At 43.3% G+C, this 21,126-nt stretch overlaps 1 protein-coding gene across 2 annotated transcripts in view; it reads left to right on the forward strand.

The window, feature by feature from the left end:
* Positions 1–21,126, forward strand: part of DOCK5 (dedicator of cytokinesis 5) — a 280,652-nt gene that overhangs the window by 234,078 nt on the left and 25,448 nt on the right. For both annotated transcript variants that reach the window (XM_027549946.1, XM_027549947.1), the window contains 5 exons: positions 2,410–2,529; positions 5,812–5,901; positions 7,590–7,694; positions 16,820–16,961; positions 20,610–20,691. In XM_027549946.1, coding sequence (XP_027405747.1) covers positions 2,410–2,529; positions 5,812–5,901; positions 7,590–7,694; positions 16,820–16,961; positions 20,610–20,691 — 539 coding nt within the window. The remainder of the gene's footprint in view (positions 1–2,409; positions 2,530–5,811; positions 5,902–7,589; positions 7,695–16,819; positions 16,962–20,609; positions 20,692–21,126) is intronic.

Here is a 21,126-nt window from a genome sequence, read left to right on the forward strand (position 1 = left end):
TTTATCCTCTTGTGGCGAGCAGGGGCCACTCCACTTGCCGTACACTGGCTTCTCGTTGCAGAGGCTTCTCTTGTTAAGGAGCATGGGCTCTAGGGTGCACAGGCTTCAGTGGTTGCGGCTCCCGGGCTCTAGAGCACAGGCTCAGTAGTTGGTAGCATATGGGCTTGCTTGCTCTGAGGCATGTGAGATCTTCCTAGATCAGGGATTGAACCTGTGTCTCCTGAATTGGTAGGTGGACTCTTTACCACTGAGCCAGCAGGGAAGCCATCTTTTCTTTTTAATTGAGAAAATTTATGTGACAGTCTTAAATCTCCAGGAATTATTTACCTACTAGTTGCAAGTTTATATCCTTAAACAGTCTTTCTCCTATTCCCCACCTGCCAGCCCCTGGTAACCATCATTCTACTCTGTTTTTACAAGTCTCGATTTTTCTGATGCCATATATACATGAGATCATACAGTGTTTGTCTTTCTCTGATTTATTTCACTTTGTATAATGCCCTTAAGCTCCATCCATGTTGTTGCAGATGGCAGGATTTCCTTCTTTCTCATGGTGAAGTAATATTCCATTGTGTGTATCAACCACCTTTGTATTCATCCATTGATGGACACTTAAGTTGTACTGTGGCTCTCGTGAGTAATGCTGCTCTGAACATGGGGGTGCAGAAGTCTCTTCTACACTCCCCACCCTATCCATTTTTCTTTATCTCCATTGCTGCTATCCTGGTCCAGATTTCCATTTTTAGCCTCCTTCTACATCTCCCTGCCTCCAGTTTTGTCCCTAGCAATGAATTTTCTTACACAGTTTCAATTTTGTTTTATACCTAAAGAATACATGTACATTGTTCTAAGGTTTGGAATTAAAAACTGATGTCTTCTGCTTGACCACTTGCTCCAAGTCAGCCATTCACAGTTCATATTCATGATGGGGCACCAGAAAACTTACTGGATTAGAGGGGAAAGCTTGTTGACTGTGGGGTGATCAGACACTCCAGTGTCTGTACTGCGTTGTGGTTGTGGGGACTTCTCTTGTGGATTATGGACTCGAGAGCACACAGGCTCAGTAGTTGTGGTGTGCAGACTTATTTATTCTGTGGGACGTGGGATCTTAGTTCCCCAGCCAGGGATTGAACTGGCGTCCCTTGCATCGGAAAGCAGTTTCTTAACCACTGGACCACCAGGGAACTCCCAGTGACTCTAGATCTTTTCATTTTTGCTGCTCAGAAAGTTAAACTCTCCTCTCCTGGTGTAAGGTGGCACGTGTGGACGCCACTTCTTCCCCTGTATAGCGCTGCTCAGTAAGGATATTGCTTACTGAACGTTCAGTTTCATCACTGGTATGAGATCTCATCTTTATCATGTACTGAATCACTATATGGAGAGTCAAGGGAACCTCTTTCTAGATTTTATGTATTTTGCATGGGTGTCTGTTGGATAATGCACCAGAACCACACTGTTTTAATTATCAATTCTTTACAGCATGTTTTATGACCTGTTAGTCACTCTTTATTCCTCTTCTTTTTCAGAGTTTTCCACCTTATTCCTTTCTGTTTATCTTTGCATATGGACTTTGGAATCATGACATTTAAAAATTAATTTAGGGAGAATTTCCATGATTATGAAATAGCACTTTCTTATCCAAAAGCATGGTATGACTTTCCATTTGTTCAGATCTGCTTTTGTGCCTTCCCATGGTGTGTTAACATTTTCTGTGTAGATGTTATGTTAATCTCTAGATATCTTCTCTTTCTAAGGTAATTATGATAAAATACGTATAATGTAAAATTTACTACTGTATGCGTGTATAATAAGTACAGTTGAGTGGCATTAAGTACTTTTGCATGATTGTGCCTGAATATCCAGTCATTTTGAATTTATTCTTATTGGTATCTTTTCTTCTGTTATCTTAATTATCTCTAAATTATTTCCAAATATGTTATTTTTTAATCCCACTACTTAATTCTCTCATCAGTTGTGGTAGGTGTTTAGTAGGCACCTTTGTGAAGAGATTGATTATGAAAAATACAATTATTGCTTTCACGTGATAGTTTTTTTTAACCCCCTTTTCTTCATTTTTATGCTTTGATATCTTTCTTTTACCTGGTTGTATGAATGGTGACCTCCAGCAAGACCACAGTCATGCTGGTTGGCAGCCTCGCCTCATTCCTGACCCTCATGGAATGCCTGCAGTATTTGTCCGTTTGGCATGCCACTTGTTTGTTTTGAAGCTGCTGTGTGCGTGTATGCAATTTTTGTGTTTAGTGAATCATTGAAAATGTGGATGAATCAGATATGTACAAATATTTCTGTGAAGGTTTCCAGTTGAATGTTTGTTTGCGTTCGCCCCTTTAATTAATTAAATGAACGGCGCTGCATTCATCTCTTGTGTTGCCTTTGTGTGTTTTCCAGTGGTCTGACAAGCCCTGTGTGCCCCATTTGCTTCAGAGGGACAGTTACTACGTGTACACCCAGCAAGAGCTTAAAGAGAAGCTATATCAAGAAATCATATCATATTTTGACAAAGGCAAGGTCAGTGTTGGGGGGGGAGTGAGGGCAAAGGGGGAAATGACTGCCACGCTTACTACATTACACTGCTGATCCTTACCAGCCAGAGTTAGTGCAGGGCCTACAGGTTAAGGGCACAGCTCCCAACAAGTCAGCCCAAACTTCAGATGCCAGCTGCAAGTGCAGGAGTCCCCATGCCACCCATAAATCACATGGATGTTGGTTCTGGCAAGGCCAGTCCCCATTCTCAGACCATCTACGTGCCTGCCGTAAGTCACCTCAGTATCAATTCCCATGTCTCCTGAGGGGTCCACTGTGAACTACAAAGATACTTCTATCACTGGGGAGATTCAAGAGTTTAGAAGCTCCCTACCAGGAACTCAAGACAAAAACCAGACAGATTTTTATTATGCAGCAGTGACCCCAAACTTAATCTTTACTATTCCCATGTATATCTTTGAATTCAAAGGGGGCTGGATATTTTTAATGGGTGAGAAAATGAGTTGATAAAATAAGGTAAGAAAGTGTGAGTCACTCAGTCATGTTTGACTCGTTGCAACCCCATGGACTGTAGGTCTCCAGGCTCCTCTGTCCATGAAATTCTCCAGGCAAGAATCTTGGAGTGGGTTGCCATTCCCTTCCCCAGGCAATCTTCCTGACCAGAGATTGAACCCCAGTCTCCTGAGTTGCAGGCAGATTCTTTGCCTCTGAGCCACCAGGGAAGCCCAAGGTAAGAAAGGCAATAAATAAGGATCACTTATGTGGAGGACACTTAACGTAATGGAGAATACAGTGAACAGCCCAGAGCCCCACTCTCATAGCCATAATTGTACCTTTTATTTTATTTTATTTTTTTTATAATTGTACCTTTTAAATACTGCTGAAGGCCAGGAGCTGGTACCATCACTATCAGTGCATTCTTAAGATGTTGTTGGCTGACACCTGGGGCATTTTCCATCCCTAGGTCACTGCTTGCCTCACATCGTAGACTGCATGTAACAAGCAACTTAAATCCTACAAGGGAAAGTAAAATAGATGTATCAACAGGGCCACCAAGTCATGGAATCTCTGATCATCTGGAGAAAACATATCCAGTTGGAAGGCTTTTAAATTGAAAATTGAAAAAGAAAAGAAAACGCTTAGGTAGTGGGGAAAGAAAATGCTACCAAAACAAAAAGGATTTCCAGATTTGACTCTCTAAGAGCCTGCCACTTTCAGCCGCCACTGTTTTACCAGTGGAACCTGTTGATCAAATAAATAGGTCAAATAAATATTATGATAAAATAACTACCACCTGTTTAGTGCAAGTTACTATTTTGGGTGATTTCCAGACTGTTTCTAATTTAATTCTTGCTCTAACCCTGTAATATCGATCCTATCTCTGTTTTACAGATAACTTGAGGTGCACAGAACAAGTGTATTTGCTCAGACTTTGTGGTCTCTGCACTCCTTTACTCGCTTAAAAATCACTGAAGAGCCTCAAGAGCTTTTGTTCATGGGGGCTATGTCCATTAATGGTTATATTCTTTGAAATTAAAACAAAATTTTAAAATATTTTTTCTTTTAACAATAGTAAGCTTATTACCTGTTAATATAAATCATATCTGTTTATAAACAATGACCATATTTTCCAAAAAAGTAAGTGACAGGATATTTTTGCAAATCTCTTTATCATCTGGCTCCATAGAAACAGCAGGATTCAAATATCCGCCTCGACAACCAATATGTTGTGACATCACACGTCCTGTAGCCACTGGGAGACTCCACTGTAGACTCATAAGGGAATGAGCATTGAAAAAAGGCAAATAGGGACTTCCTGGTGGTCCAGTGGCTAAGACTCCATGCTCCCAATGCAGAGGCTACAGGTTCAATCCTTGGTCAGGGAACTAAATCCCACATGCACTACTAAAGATTCTGCATGCCACGACTAAAACCCGATGCAGACAAATACATAAACATTGAAAAGAAAAGAAAAAAAGGCAAATAGTATTTGTATTAAGAACATGGTGTTGACCTCATTGATCCCATGAAAGAGTCCTTGGGACTCCCAGAGACCAGGCATGGATCACACTTTGAGAACCTCTCCGCTAGGCTGTCTCCCTGTCTCTTATAGCTTAGCATTTGGCGAATAAGGAGTGAACTGGGCCCCATGGTACTGTTGACTGGCCTCCTGCATCAGTTCTAGCTGAGCTGGAATGGTCTCCATTTGGCACATTTCAGAGCCTTTTGAGTGGTCCGGGCCCAGAGATTGCAGAAGGGACAAATTTGGCAAATGGCCTTAGAAGATTTTGTTTTAAAGTGTTGTACAAGTCTGTGTGAACTGCACATACAGTCCTTCAGCAGCCAGAAGCAATGGACCATAGTGCCTGGTTATGACTGAAATGGGACATGTCCAGATGCTGTTATTAATAGTATCCAGCTGAGAGGCATTTTATGAAAAGCCAGAGTGAACACAGGCTCATCAATCTGGGATACTAGCCTCAGATGCCAAATATGTGCATTTGGCTGTAACTTGCTTGGTCATAAGTGCTGTAAGGCAGGGGTCTCCAACCTGTGTGACCTAATACCTGATGATCTAAAGTGGAGCTGATGTAATAACTAATAGAAATAAAGTGCACAAGAAATGTAATGCACTTGAATAATCCCAAAACCAACCCCCTCCCCGATCCATGAAAAAATTGTCTTCCACAGAACCAGTTCCTGGTGCCAAAAAGGTTGGCGACCACTTTTCTAAGGCATTTCCTAAAGCTGTCTTTGACCAAGTAGGTAGTTTAGTTATAAACAGCAAATCAGTGCCCTGAATTGGAGAAGTAGTTTCCCAAATTCCACGCAACAGTACAGTCAGACTTTCATACCCCTGCCTCCTCCCAAACAGCCTAACTCAGAAGAAACACACATGCATATGCCCAGAGCCAGAGCCCATGCCTATTTCCCTTCCCCTCCAACAAGACTTCCACGCTCCCAAGACCTAAGCTTCAAAACTGGTTCCCCTCCTCTTTCAGTGGTCTTTAGTGCTTTGTTCTTTCAACTAAGTATTGCTTTTTGGGGGGACACATGGTGTTCTTCATGTTCTTGCAAACAGAATGGAAAATGCCCCCTGGCAGAGCAGCCAAGATACAGTGGATTTATAATGTCAGAAACCAGGGTTAGTTGATCCTAGCAGTGAGGCATGTGGGGAAATACGCACTGAAACTGAACCCACCTGACTCCTTAGTCACTGCCCAGTGACTCCGGAATGGCTTCTGCTGCTGGATCAATGACTGCTTTGTTCTCCACTTGTAACCCTCCTTTTCTTTTTTTCTGAAGATGTGGGAGAAGGCAATCAAGCTGAGCAAAGAGTTGGCGGAGACGTACGAGAGCAAAGTTTTTGACTACGAGGGCCTGGGCGATCTCCTGGTGAGTCTGGATCAGAAGATGTCTTTCCTCCTGCAGAGGAGCTGAGCATAGTGGTCATGAAAATGGTGTTTTAAGTGTAAGCAAGTCAGCACAAATGATGTTTTCTACGAGGGGAAGGTACACCTTGCTTGGATTAAAAATGAAGAAAGATGAGATCTAAAAGCTATCATCAGTATTTCTCCAGAATATCCTTAATAGGGGGCTCAGGACCCCTGTCTGCAGCCCTCTCTGCTGTGTGCCTTTTGCTGCTCCTTGGACCCTTCATGTCCTTAATCGAGCTTCCCTTTCCCCTCTCGGTTACTCTGCCTTCCATGAAGACTGTCCATGCTTCTGATGTCTTCTGACATCTTCTCTTCATAGAGTTACTTGTTCTGTGGTCCACATCCTCAGAGCTGTGAACCTTTTCCATGCCCAGTGGGAGGCCAACACAATATGACATTGGGTCATTTTTAGTAGAAGGGTCACAAAAGGTCAGGTCACCCACTGTCATGTAAAAATTTGAGGAGATAATTGTCAAGATCATTTTGAAAAATATTTGTCAGTGTATATGGCACCTGTTCCTGCCATCATGCAAAAAGTCACATAGGAATTTCAGAAACTAAGCTCAAGTGTGAGTAATGTTACCTGTTAACTTTCTAAGAAAACATTGTGATAGAAACCTTTTACGGAGGTAGTGTAGTAATACAGTCACGCTAACACCATTGTGTATGTGGGGGGTGGGGGGTGGTACCGCTGTCTAAGTCCCCAGGTCTGGATACCTATTTTGCTTCCTTTAAACCTGATGCTGGAGACTTCCCTGCTGGTCCAGTGGTTAAGACTCCACACTTCCAGTGCAGGGAACACTGGTTCCATCCCTGGTCAGGGAGCTAAGATCCCACATGCCATGTGGTATAGCCAAAAAATTTAAAAAAAAAAAAAAATTTTTTTTTTTTTTAAGCTGACCATGTACCCACTGGCCAGAAAGCCTCTCTCCAGGGGAAAAGTTAAGAATGACACCAGATATTGAAAAACAGAACATCATCACCACCTTCTGGGTACTTGTAGCTGAACCAAGGACTTGATTCTAAACTACCTGCGTGAACTGGAAGGTTCTCTCTTTCTTTCCTCCTGTGTCTCTGTTCCAATGTAACCACCCACCTGAATCCCAAAAAGTGCTTCTTAACCTTTTAGGGGTCCCGAACCCCTTTAAGCAACTGGTGAAAGCAAAACCCTGCTTTGCCCACAGATGAAATGCACAGACATTTGTCCTTCTGCATATAACAGCAAGGAATCCCAGGGCTTCCCAGGTGGTAAAGAATCCACCTGCCAATGCAGGAGACATGATTTCTATCCCTGGGTCGGGAAGATCCCCTGGAGGAGTAAATGGCAACCCACTTCAGGATTCTTGCTGGGAAATCCTATGGACAGAGGAGCCTGGCAGGCTACAGTCCATGGAGTCGCAAAGAGTCGGACATGACTGAGCATGCAGCACACGGATTCCCAGGCCCTCTTAGGCCCATTCATAGACACAGACCCAAAACCCCTGATCCAACAGAAGGATAAGTGTTGGGCTCACAAGATGTTTTCCAAAAACCTTTCATTTCTCTGTGTTACATAGGAAACAACAAAGCACAGAGCCTGAACTTTTTTGTTTTCCTCTGATGATGCCCTTGTAACCTCCCCATGAAATGTCTTGTTTTGTCTTCCAGAAAAAAAGAGCCTCGTTTTATGAGAACATCATTAAGGCCATGAGGCCTCAGCCCGAGTACTTTGCTGTTGGCTACTACGGACAGGGCTTCCCTTCTTTCCTGCGGGTAAGAAGCGCGAGGGTGGTCTCCCTGGCCATTGAGCCATGCAGTTGGAGGAGGGAATGTCTTCATCTCTTTTCCAGATGAGTCTAGTGTGTTAGCAGCTGGAGCCCTGTGTTCTCACTGTGGGTGGTCAGGGAGGAAAACCACTTCCTGAGCGGCTGGTCTCTTCACCCCTGGCCACCTTTGGTATTCTGGCAGCTCTTTTGCAAAATGACTTTTCCCAGGTGGAGTGAAAAAAGGAAAAACAGAACCATCTTCTCTGCTGGTCTGCTGCTGCGGGTCAGGCTGGGGGAAGGTGTGGATTGATGTGTCTCATTGTTTATTTGATTTCCAGCCAGGGCTAGTTTGAAAACAAATACTCCCCAGGACAAGACTGCAAAAGTTGCACAAAAATTAAACCAGTTTTGTTGTAATAGTGAGAAGGACCCTGTTTATCTTCCTTCTCAGAAACTTTTTATCATGCGATACTGATTTTACAATCTCAAAAAACAAACCTAAAAAAAAAGCTTCTTATTTTCTCCCACAGAAAAGAAGCCTCTTTTAGTGCTGAGCTATGTTGTGCATATATATTGGCCATCTTCCTTCCCCTAATTTAAAAAGGCAAAGAAAAAGTGGAAAGGAAAATACATTCCTTACAATGTCTAATAAGGAAATAGTTCATTCATTCAATGGCTGTGTGGCAAGAGCCTACTGTGTGCCACTCCAGTATTTTTGCCTGAAAAATCCCATGGACGGAGAAGCCTGACAGGCTGCAGTCCACGGGGTGGCGAGTAAGGCAGGCTTGACTTAGTGACTAAACACCACCACGGTGTGCCAGACATTAGAGATACAGTGCTGATTATAATCTGATGTGGTCCTTGGTCTCATGGGTTTTACACCCTAATGGCTGAGTTGTTAATTAAATAACCACATAAATGAATATAAAATTCAAACTGACCAAGACAGGTATTCTGTACTAGGCGGGCTGGTTAAGTAGTATATACACAAGTCAAGTAAAAAGCTACGTTGACGTGAAAATGGTACATGATTGTTTATAGCACCATTACTCATAATCACTAAAGATTAGCTACAGCCCAGAAGTCCCTGAGCTGCTGCTGAAGGGATCAACAAAGTGTGGGATAGTCATGCGGTAGAATACCGCTCAAGAAAGAAAAGGAATAAGCTCCTGATACACACAACACGGGGATGAATCTCAGATGCATTGTGCTGAGTAAAAGCAGTTTGACCTTAAAGCCTACGTATTCTATGATTTTATTTATATGGCATTCTGACCAAGTCAGTACTTTCTCTAGGGGTAGAAAACAGATCAGTGGTTATTGAGTAATTGGAGCCAGAGGGGAGTTTGACCTACAGAGAAACATAGGGAAATTTTTGATGGTGATGAAACTGTTCTGTATCCTAACTGTAGTTGTGGTTATGTCTGTCACAACTGGCAGAATTCTGCACTAAGGGGGTAGATTTTACTGTGTCAGTTATACCTAAATTTTTTTTAAGAGTCAGGAAAGACTTCCTAGAAAACTTCTGCTTCACCTGTGATTTGAAAGATGAACTGGAAGTTAAGGAGGTAAAGGGGATGGAGGTAAGGTAAAGGTAAGGGAGGAAAAGGGGAAAGGGGCAGGAGGTAAAGGGAAAAAGTATTCCAGGCAGAGGGAAGAGCAGGCAAGAGTGTGGCAGGCGCTAGAAGTGACAGACCAGTGCTGTGGGAAGAGAGGGATTCAGAAGTGGGCAGGGAGATGAGACAGGAAGCAGGGGAAGAGCGTGTCGGGCTTTGGGGTTCCACATCCTGTTTTGTCAGCATCCTGAGAGCAGTGGGGAGCCAGTGCCCATTTTTTCTGTTGGTGAGGTCATCTGGCTTTGGTATGGAGAATGGATGGGACGTGCATAGAGACCATGGCAGATACTCAGGGAAGAGATGACAGCCAGCCTTGGGAAATGGCTTTAGAGAGAAGTGGAAAGATGAGTGTGATGGAGACGAAGTAACAGTATTTGATGACTGATGGGATGAGGATGAGAAGAAGAGGGACATGGTAAGAACGATTCCTTGCTCTCTGGTCTGCATAATTGGTGGGGCAGTGCAGCCGTCCACTCAGATAGCAATGCTGGGAAAGGACAGTTATGGAGAAGAGTGAATCCACTCATTGAATAAGTGTTTACTGATCTCTCACTGTGGTGCTTGCGGTAACATAGGCCTGGGCATGCGTGCTCAGTGGTGACAGACTCATTGCAGCCCCGGGGACTGTAGCCCGCCAGGCTCCTCTGTCCATGGAATTCTGCACACAAGAACACTGGAGTGGGTTGCCATTCGCTTCTCTAGGGGATCTTCCCGACCCAGGGGTGGAACCCAGGTCTCCTGCATTGCAGGTGGATACTTTATTGTCTGAGCCACAAGGGAAGCCCACAGGTCTGGGGGCAGAGTCCAAAACAAACCCAACTCCCTGAAATTGTAGAGCTTATATTCTTGAGGGACAAGTAAATAAAAAAATACTAAGGTGGGTAAGTAAAATATTGAGTATGTCAGATGGGCTAGAACAATGCCTCCTACAGGGTAGATACTCAGCAAGTATTGTAGAGAAGCTATGTCAGGGGAAGTGAATAGAGAGCCTGGTGATGGGGGTTGAGTTGCAATCTTTTTAAAAAAAATTATTGTTTGTCTGTGCTGGGTCTTAGTTGCAGCATGCAGATTCTTTAGCTGCAGCAGATGGAATCGAGTGCACTGACCAGGGATGGAACCTGGACTCCTCACATTGGGAGCACAGAGTCTTAGCCACTGGACCACCAGGGAAGTCCCTAGAGTTGTAATTTTAAACAGAGTGAATAGGAAAGTCTTCAGTAAGAAAGTGACATTGGAGTAAAACCCTGAAAGAAGTAAGGGAATAAGCCAGGTAGCTCTCATGAGGGGGCCAGACAGTGAGAACAGCAGGTTCATAAGCCATGAGGCTGGAGAAGCACCTGAAGAACACAGGGCAGGTAGAGAACAGGGTCAGAGAGCTGTGGGTACCGCCTTGCAGAGGGGTTTTCGGCATCTTTTCAGATTATAAAAGTTTGATTTTGGACATACTCCATGTGATGTAGATTTGAAACATCCAAAAACATTTGAGTGGACAATTTGATAATGTGGATCTGGAACGCAAAGGAACTCTCCAGGCTGGATATAAAAGATGGTGGGTTATTTACATGTCGTTAACACTGGTTGTGTATAAGGCAGACTAGGGGGTCAAGAGATACGTGAAGTAACAGGCAAACTTGGCCTTGGAGTACAGAATGAAGCAAGGCAAAGGCTAACAGAGTTTTGCAAAGAGAAAGCACTGGTTGTAGCAAACACCCTCTTACAACACAAGAGAAGACTGTACACATGGACATTGCCAGATGGTCAACACTGAAATCAGATTGATTATATTCTTTGTAGCCAAAGATGGAGAAGCTCTATACAGTCAGGAAAAACAAGACTGGGAGCTAACTATGGCTCAGATCATAAACTCCTTATTGCCAGATTCATACCTAAATTGAAGAAAGTTGGGAAAACCACTAGACCATTCAGGTATGACCTCAATCAAATCTGTTACAATTATACAGTGGAAGTGACAAATAGATTCAAGGAATTAGATCTGATAGAGTGCCTGAAGAGCTATGGACAGAGGTTCTTGACATTGTACAGGAGGCAGTGATCAAGACCATCCCCAAGAAAAAGAAATGCAAAAAGGCAAAATGGTTGTCTGAGAAGGCCTTACAAATAGCTGAGAAAAGAAGAGAAGATAAAGGCAAAGAAGAAAAGGATAAACCCATTTGAATGCAGAGTTCCAAAGAAGAGCAAGGAGAGATAAGAAAGCCTTCCTCAGTGATCAATGCAAAGAAAGAGAGGAAAACAATAGAATGGGAAAGACTGGAGATCTCTTCAAGAAAATTAGAGATACCAAGGGAACATTTCATGCAAAGATGGGCACAATAAAGGACAGAAATGGTATGGACCTAACAGAAGCAGAAGTTACTAAGAAGAGGTGGCAAGAATATACAGAAGAACTATACAAAAAAGATCGTCATGACCCAGATAACCATGATGGTGTGATCACTCACCTAGAGCCAGGCATCCTGGAATGCTAAGTCAAGTGGGCTTTAGGAAGCATCACTACAAACAAAGCTAGTGAAGGTGATGAAATTCCAGTTGAGCACTTTCACATCCTAAAGGATGATGCTGTGAAAGTGCTGCATTCAATATGCCACCAAATTTGGAAAAGTCAGCAGTGGCCACAGGACTAGAAAAGGTCAGTTTTCATTCCAATCCCAAAGAAAGGCAATGCCAAAGAATGCTCAAATTGCCACACAGTTGCATTCATCTGACACACTAGCAAAGTAATTCTCAAAATTCTCCAAGCCAAGTTTGATTCAGTATGTGAACCATGAACTTCCTGATGTTCAAGCTGGTTTTAGAAAAGGCACAGGAACCAGAGATCAAATTGCCAACAACCATTGGATCATCAAAAAAGCAGAGTTCCAGAAAAACATCCACTTCTGCTTTATTGATTATGCCAACACCTTTGACTGTGTAAATCACAATAAACTGCAGAAAATTCTGAAAGAGATGGGAATACCAGACCACCTGACCTGCCTCTTGAGAAATCTGTATGCAGGTCAAGAAGCAACAGTTAGAACCGTACATGGAACAACAGACTGGTTCCAAATTGGGAAAGGAGTATGTCAAGGCTGTATATTGTCACCCTGCTTATTTAACTTATGTGCAAATTACATCATGAAAAATGCCAGGTTGGATGAAGCACAAGCTGGAATCAAGGTTGCTGGAAGAAATATCAGTAACCTCAGGTATGCAGTTGACACCACCCTTATGGCAGAATGTGAAGAGGAACTAAAGAGCCTCTTGATGAAAGTGTTAAGAGTAGAGTGAAAAAGCTGGCTTAAAACTCAACATGCAGAAAACTAAGATCATGGCATTCAGTCCCATCACTTTTGGCAAATAGATGGGGAAACAATGGAAACAATGAAAAACTTTATTTTTTTGGCCTCCAAAATCACTGTAGATGGTGACTGCAGCCATGAAAGTAAAAGACACTTGCTTCTTAGAAGAAAAGCTATGACCAGCCAAGACAGTGTATTAAAAAGCAGAGACATTACTTTGCCGACGGAGGTCCGTCTAGTCAGAGGTATGGTTTTTCCATTTGTCACGGATGGATGTGAGAGTTGGACTATAAAGAAAGCTGAGCACCAAAGAATTTCTGCTTTTGAACTGTGGTGTTGGAGAATACTCTTGAGAGCCCCTTGGACTTCAAGGAGAGCCAACCAGTCCATCCTAAAGGAAATCAGTCCTGAATATTCATTGGAAGGACTGATGTTTAAGCTGAAATTCCAATACTTTGGCCACCTGATGCAAAGAACTGACTCACTGGAAAAGACCCTGATGGTGGGGAAGATTGAGGGCAGGAGGAAAAGGGGACAACAGAGGATGAGATGGTTGGATGGCATCACCAACTTATTGGACATGAGTGTGAGCAAACTCTGGGAGTTGGTGATAGACAGGGAAGCCAAGCGTGCTGCAGTCCTTGGGGTTGCAAAGAGTCGGACACGACTGAGTGGCTGAAGTGAGAGAAATGAGAGTAGGGGATCTGGGATGGAGCCTGGCAGTAGGTTCTGTTCTTAAATTTGCTGTCGTTCTTGATGCTCTGGAGAAGGGAATGGCTACCCAGTTCAGTGGCAACCCACTCCAGTATTATTGGTGCTTCCCTGGTGGCTCAGCTGGTAAAGAATTGGCCTGCAATGTGGGAGACAGCATGTGATCCTGGGTCAGGAAGATCCCCTGGAGAAGGAAATGGCTTACCACTCCAGTATTCTTGCCTGGAGAATTCCATGGACAGTGGTGCCTGGTAGGCTACGATCCATGGAGGTCATAAAGAGTTGGACACAACTAAGTGACTAACACATGGTAAGATATTGATAGCTGGTACACTTATTACATATGATTATTAGTTCACATGGAATAATGGTTATAAACTTAGTGGCAGCAGTGATTCAGTGAGAATAAGTCTAGACTTTCAAGTTGAAAAAGTGAGTCTGAATCATCTTCTGAGTACCTGTGATTTTGACCAAATCATATAACCATCAAGTCTTGGTTTTCTGACCTGGACGTTACAAAAATAAGGTCCACATTGCAGGGCTGATTTGAAAATGAAATGACTGTTAGATGGGAGTTCTTATAAACTGTATAGGAGTTTGTAGATGTTGTGTGTTGTTGATGTGTACTGAAAAATAGAGAATCCACATGAATGATGTAACCTGAATGCTCTTCTGTGTTACGGAGTATTTCCCCAAACTCAGAATGTGTGAATTTCCTGTCCTCTCCCCTGGCCCCCAGCAGGCCTCCTTCTCATCTGTTCCTGTCACTGGTGCCACTCTTCCTTCCCTGAGGCTCTCATCTGAGAACTCTCACGCACTCCCCCGTCTCTTTGCTTTTTACCAAATACCACAGGCTCCAACACGAGATTCCTCAGCTTCTCTTTCTCGCATGGACTCCTGCCGCAGTTCCCTACAGCTGGACACGTTAGGCTGATGGCACTTCTTCCTTCATCACATTGAGCCTTCCTACCAGAACCTCCAGCAAATTCCCAGCCTTTGGACTACTGACCTGTCTTTCAAAGCCTTTCATATTCTAACGCATCCAAACACCCTTCTTTTTTAAAAAACAGTTCATTTTTAGCTGTGTTGGATCTCGGTTGCTGCTCTCAAGCTTTCTCTAGCTGCAGTGGGCAGGGGCTACTCTTCCTTGCGGTGCGTGGGCTTCTTTGCAGTGACTTTGCTTATTCTGGAGCACCAGCTCAGTAGTTGTGATGCACAGGCCTAGTTGCTCCACGGCATGTGGGATCTTCCCGGACCAGGACTTGAACCCATGTCCCCTGCCTCGGCAGGTGGATTCTTAAGCGTGGAACCACCAGGAAGTCTCGAGAACATTTCTTCTGCCTGCTCTCAGTACTTTTTGCCTGGTTGTCCTCCCCCTCTCCTTTTCTCATCTAACCCTATCCTTCCATCTCTACCCAGTCAAGTCCCAAGTGTGCCTTGAAGCCCTCTCCTTCAGGTTGAGCACCCTTGTGCTGAGCTTCTGCTTGTCTGGTTTTCTCCACAGTTGTCATCCCCTTAGTGTTTTCTTATACTCCAATCCTTAGCTCACCGTAGTTCTGCCTGAATGATGAAATTGCATAATGCAACATCAGTCTCATAAATCTCTCCCAGCTTGGAAACATTTAATCATCAATTCCAAAAAACTGGGCAGTTTTCATGGCCCTCTGTGTTGGGCCTAGAGGTGTATTGCCTTCAAGATACTTAAATTACCAAAATTATTTTATTAACTTACTCGTTCTCTGTTTCTTTCCACCAGAGCAGGGTCACCATTTTACCCCCAGCATTTAGCAGATCTAATTTGCTCAATACATGTTTAGTGTATGGCTGTACAAGTTATTTTTAAAATTTTTTCTCCCGATTTTTTTTATTGAAATATAGTTGCCTTTTTGTTGCATTAGTTTCTGCTGTACAGCAAAGTGAATCAGCGATATGTATAAATATATCCCCTCTTTTTAAGTTTCTGTTCCCATATATATCATTACAGAGTATTGAGTAGAGTTCCCTGTGCTATACAGTAGGTCATTATTAGTTATCTATCTTACATGTCAGTATGTCAATCCAGATATGTATATGTCAGTCGCAATCTTCCAGTCCATCCTACTTCCCCTTCCCCCATTTGATGTTCATATATTTGTTCTCTATGCCAGTGTCTGTATTTCTGCTCAGCAAATAGGTTCATCTGTACCATATATTCCACATCTATGTATTAATATACAGTATTTGTTTCTCTGTTTCTGACTTACTTCACTCTGTATGACAGTCTCTAGGTCCATCCACTTCTCTACAGATGACCCAATTTTGTTCGTTTTTATGGCTGAGTAATGTTCCATTGTATATATGTACCACGTCTTCTTTGTCCATTCATCTGGACTAGTGATTTTTAAGAAACATTGTATAGGACAGTATGGGCCCAGATTTTAGTTAAAAATGGATCACGTGTGGGGCTTACCCAGTGGCTCAGCGGTGAAGAATCTAACTGCATTGCAGGATGCGCAGGAGGTATGGGTTCAATCCCTGGGTCGGGAATATCCCCTGCAGGAGGAAATGGCAACCTACTCCAGTATTATCGCCTGGCGTATTCCATACACAGCAGAACCTGATGGGCTACAGTCCACAGGGTTGCAAAGAGTCAGACATGACAGAGTGACTGAACACACAATACACCACAATACATGTATGCTTTAAATACTAAGCTAAGTATTCATGTTTGTGACAATGAGAGGAGCAGGAACCATCAAAACAGTGACAGTTGAACTTGCAGGAACTGTGAGGCAAATTTCTTCTGTGTCTGGGACCTCGCAAAAATTTCTTTTCCAAAAAATCCAATTTTGTTACTTTTATTAAAGGGAAAAAAAGCTGCAGTTTGGAGTGGAAAGAGTAGTATTGAGAGCAGTTCTTGTCTATGAGACCTTGATGTTGTCATCCACAGCCATCTCCAGGATTGGCTTGGGACTGGCTGTCGATTAATCCTGTTCTCTGTTCCCACCTAACCTGTTGATTGATCTTGTTTGTACTTTTGAGTTCTCTGAGGCAGGGTCGCTTACGTCCTGATTCCCTAACTTACTGGATCATGATGAGAAAGTAAGATCCAGTAAGTTAAGGAATGATAAAGGAGCTTGCACCTCAGTGTATATGAATGCCCTTCATTCTTTCATTTTCTTGCCGTGAGAAATACCAGCTAACCTAAGCAGCATGCCCAGTGACCTCATGAATTTCCAATAGGGTGCAAACTCCTTATCTCCTTGTGGATCGGTGTAGACCTTGCACAAGAGTTATCATCCTAGGGCACCCTCTTGAGAAGCATTTTGACTTAACTCCCCAAATAAACTGTGAGCTCTTTCAGATATGACAGTTGCTGTGAGCACGTAGTAAGTGTTCAGTAGGAACGTGGTGGCGAGGGAGGGGCTGCACTTAGCCTGGGGAGGACGGTGACTTCCTTGAGACTTGAGTCCCCAATTGCCCTTCACTGTTCATATTTAATGCTTCTCCCTGCGTGTCCTGACCTGCAGAACAAGATCTTCATCTACCGGGGGAAGGAGTACGAGAGGCGAGAAGACTTCAGCCTGCGGCTGCTGACCCAGTTTCCCAACGCGGAGAAGATGAGCAGCACCACCCCCCCAGGAGATGATATCAAGTCTTCCCCCAAGCAGTGTATCCTTGTCTCGCACTACAGCTTAGGGGCTCTTTTTTTTTTTAACGTTTATTATTTACTAATTTATTTGGCTCTGTCAGGTCTTGGTTGCAGTACATGGGATCTTTAGCTGGTGGCATGCAAACTCTTTGTAGCACGTGGGATCTAGTTCCCCGAGCAGGTATCAAACCCAGTCCCCCTGCATTGGGAGTATGGAGTCTTAGCCACTGAACCACCAGGGAAGTCCTGGCCCGGGGCTCTGGAACCTGCTACAGCCCCAGCCCAGCCACAGAAGGTGGGGGTTCAGTCCTGTGCCTGCATGCAGGTAGGTCCTGTCCTCAGACTCATTTAACCATCCTGACTCAGTGTCCCGTCTGCATAAAAGCTTCGGGAACCTAATGTCCTTAGCTCAGGGCTATGATGTAACTGAAAGAGGGAGATGAGAAGCAAATCTTGAGTATGGAAGGACGTGTGTTACAGTCACAGGCAGAGCCCGGGGAGAATGTAGACTTCCTGTTCTGAATTCTGGAACCTGTATAAAGACACATAGCTCTCTTTTGGTAATGTATAATGTCTTACTGAAAAACCAGTTGCATGCATTTTAAAAATTAGAGATGTTATGGAATTGAACAATAAAGGAAGTCTCCCACGTATGAACAAGTTCCATTCCAAGAGTACATTTGCAAGTCCAATTTGTTCATAAGTCCAAAACGTTAGCCTAGGTACCCAAGTAACATAATTGGCCATACAGTACTGTATTGTCATAGGTTTATAATACTTTTCATACAAATAATACATAAAAGACAAACACAAAAAATAAAACGCTTTTAATCTTACAGTACAGTACCTTGAAAAGTACATAGTCCAGTACCACAGCTGGCATACAGGGACTGGTGTCGAGTGAATAGGCAAGAAGAGTTACTGATTGGAGGAGGGAGATGGTAGAGATGAGATCATCAGCAATAGGAGAGGAGGGCAAGCTGAAATTTCACTCAGGCCTGATGTTGATGGCATGGCATGCACATTCACATCTTTGAAAGTTCACAACTCAAAGGTTCATATTTAGAGGACTTACTGTATTCTAAAAGAGGTCGGTAAGCCAGAGCAGGTGGGGAATGGTAGATAAATAAGAAAAAGCGCTCTGGAGCAAACTGCCCAGGTTCGAGTCCCAGCGCTGTCCCTTCCTATGTCACTTTGGGCAGCTCAGTTTCTCTGTGCCTGTTTTCTTATCAAGAAAATGGGGGTGATGATCACTCTTCCCCTTGGAGTTCTTGTAAAGATTGTCTGTAAAATACTGAGAAGAGTCCCTGGCACATAATAAAATTTCAGTACATATTAATTATTATAGGTACAGAGTGGTCAGTTGCTATAGAAAGATGGTCAGTAATAACGATAGAGCAGTTGACTGACATGTCTTTCAAAGGGAAGTGTATGGCCTATTAACACTTAGTAGATGCTTGGGAAAGAAAGGTTTCAGTTTGGGGGTTCAGAAAACAGTTGAGATGCCTCCTTGGTGTGGCAATGAAAAGAGGTCTTTATGGATTTGATGTAGAAACACGAGTCCTGGAGCTCATCCCAAAGTCGTATCTGCATAGCCATTTGATTTTAACCAGTTGCTTAACTTCTCCAGGCCTTGGTTTTCCAAAGGGGTAACTCTGGCTTTTTAAATAATTTTCTTTAAGAATTTTCCTAGGTCCAGACCATCTGACCTGCTTCCTGAGAAATCTATATGCAGGTCAAGAAGCAACAGTTAGAACCAGACGTGGAACAACAGACTGGTTCCAAATTGGGAAAGGAGTACGTCAAGGCTGTATATTGTCCCCCTGCTTATTTAACTTATATGCAGAGAACATCATGAGAAATGCTAGGCTGGATGAAGTACAGGCTGGATTCAAGTTTGCTGGGAGAAATATCAATAACCTCAGATGTGCAGATGACACCACACTTACGGCAGAAAGTGAAGAAGAACTAAAAAGCCTCTTGATGAAAGTGAAAGAGGACAGTGAAAAAGCTGGCTTGAAGCTCAGCATTCAGAAACTAAGCATGGCATCTGGTCCCATCACTTCATGGCAAATAGATGGGGAAACAGTGGAAACAGTGACAGACTTTTATTTTGGGGGGCTCCAAAATCACTGCAGATGGTGACTGCAGCCATTAAATTAAAAGACACTTGCTCCTTGGAAGAAAAGCTATGACCAGCCAAGACAGCATATTAAAAAGCAGAGACATTTCTTGGCCAACAAAGGTCCGTCTAGACAGAGCTATGCTTTTTCCAGTAGTCTTAGATGGATGTGAAAGCTGGACTGTAAAGAAAGCTGAGTGCCAAAGAATTAATGCTTTTGAACTGTGGTGTTGGAGAAGACTCTTGAGAGTCCCTTGGACTGCAGGGGGATCTAACCAGTCCATCCTAAAGGAAATCAGTGCTGAATATTCATTGGAAGGACTGATGCTGAAGCTGAAACTCCCAATACTTTGGCCTCCTGATGTGAAGAACTGACTCCTTGGAAAAGACCCTGATGCTGGGAAAGATTGAGGGTAGGAGGAGAAGGGGACGATACAGGAGGAGAAGGAAGGGGATGATAGAAGATGAGATGGTTGGATGGCATCACCGACTTGATGGACATGAGTTTGAGCAAGCTCTGGGAGTTGGTGATGGATTGGGAAGCCTAGCGTGCTGAGGTCCATGGGGTCACAAAGAGTTGGACATGACTGAGCGGCTGAACTGAACTCTATTTTTTCGCAAATATTTAATAGCATTTCTGTGAAGATCAAGGTAAAAAGATCATTTATGTGAAAATGCTTTGTAAGCTGTAACATTGTAAAGTATAGCCCAGTGGTTCTCAAATTGTGTTATATTTAAGAATCACCATGGAGAGATTCTGATTCACCAGCTGTGAATTCTAATTCTGCATTTTGAGTAAATCTCCAGGTGATTTTTGGTGTCAGTGGAAGGCAGCCTTCATGTTGAGAAATATGGGGAGTCAGTGTCAGGTCTGGGGCTTCCCTGGTGGTTCAGTGATAAAGAACCCGCCTGCCAATGCAAGAAACATGGGTTTGATACTGTCTTGGGAAGATCCCCTGGAGGAAAAAATGGCAACCCACTCCAATATTCTTGTCTGGAGAGTCCCGTGGACAGAGGAGCCTGGAAGATTGCAGTCCATGGGGTTGAAAAGAGTTGGACACAACTGAGCAACTTAACAACAACAACAATATTAGGTCCAGACCCAGTGCCAGTTTCAAAACTATAGGTTTGGAAACTTTGTTGGTAAAGGCAGAAAAGTTCAAGTCTAAGGTTCAAATCTAAGGTATCCAAAGATACAAGAAATTCATATTGCCTGGGCTCTGGAGTCTGAATATTTCAGATGGATGCTTGTCCAAAACAAAGTTAAAATAATTTCTAATCACCTGTTTTCCTGAAATTGCATTAATGTCTGTTTTCCTCTGGCAAGGTTGTTTGACATGTGTCTGATAAAAAAGTGTTCTAGGATTATGACTTACTAAGGCATTGCGGTAATACCTAATGGAACCTCATTTTCAGTGTGGTCCTGGCCTTTGCTTCAAAGGAGTGGTTGGTGTGGGTAGTGTTTCCATTGGTAAAGCAAGAGGAAAAGGCAGTTCTTTTTGCAGCGACAGCTTCCTGGCTCTTTCTTCCTTAACGAGCTCCTCAGACATGCAGTGCTTCACTGTCAAGCCAGTGATGAACCTTCCACCCAACTACAAGGATAAACCAGTTCCGGAGCAGATCTTAAAGTAAGTGGGGGTTTTTTGTTTGGTATTTTAAACCATGTGTCTCTCACACACACTTTATGTAGAAGTCTATCAAAACCAAATCCTTAAATTCATTACCGTTTGAAAGACCTTCTCTTGTCTTCATCCATTTGCTGTACCGTAACAGAAGACCATAGACTGAGGAGGCTCATAAACCACAAAATCTATTCCTCACAGTTTTGGTGTCTGGTAAGGGCCTACTTCCTGCTTCATATATGGTTCATTTTCTCAGTGTGTCTTTCCGTGCTGGAGTGAGGGTTAGGAAGCTCTGTGTTTCTTCTTTTTTAATACGGTCACTAACCCCATTCACAAGGGCTCCACCATCATGAGCTAATCACCACCCAAAGGCCCATCTTCTAACACCATCACATTGGACATTAAGATTTCAACATGGGGTGAGCAGGGGACCCAAAATGT

This window comes from Bos indicus x Bos taurus, chromosome 8 (assembly GCF_003369695.1).
Source record: "Bos indicus x Bos taurus breed Angus x Brahman F1 hybrid chromosome 8, Bos_hybrid_MaternalHap_v2.0, whole genome shotgun sequence".
Lineage (NCBI taxonomy): Eukaryota > Metazoa > Chordata > Mammalia > Artiodactyla > Bovidae > Bos > Bos indicus x Bos taurus.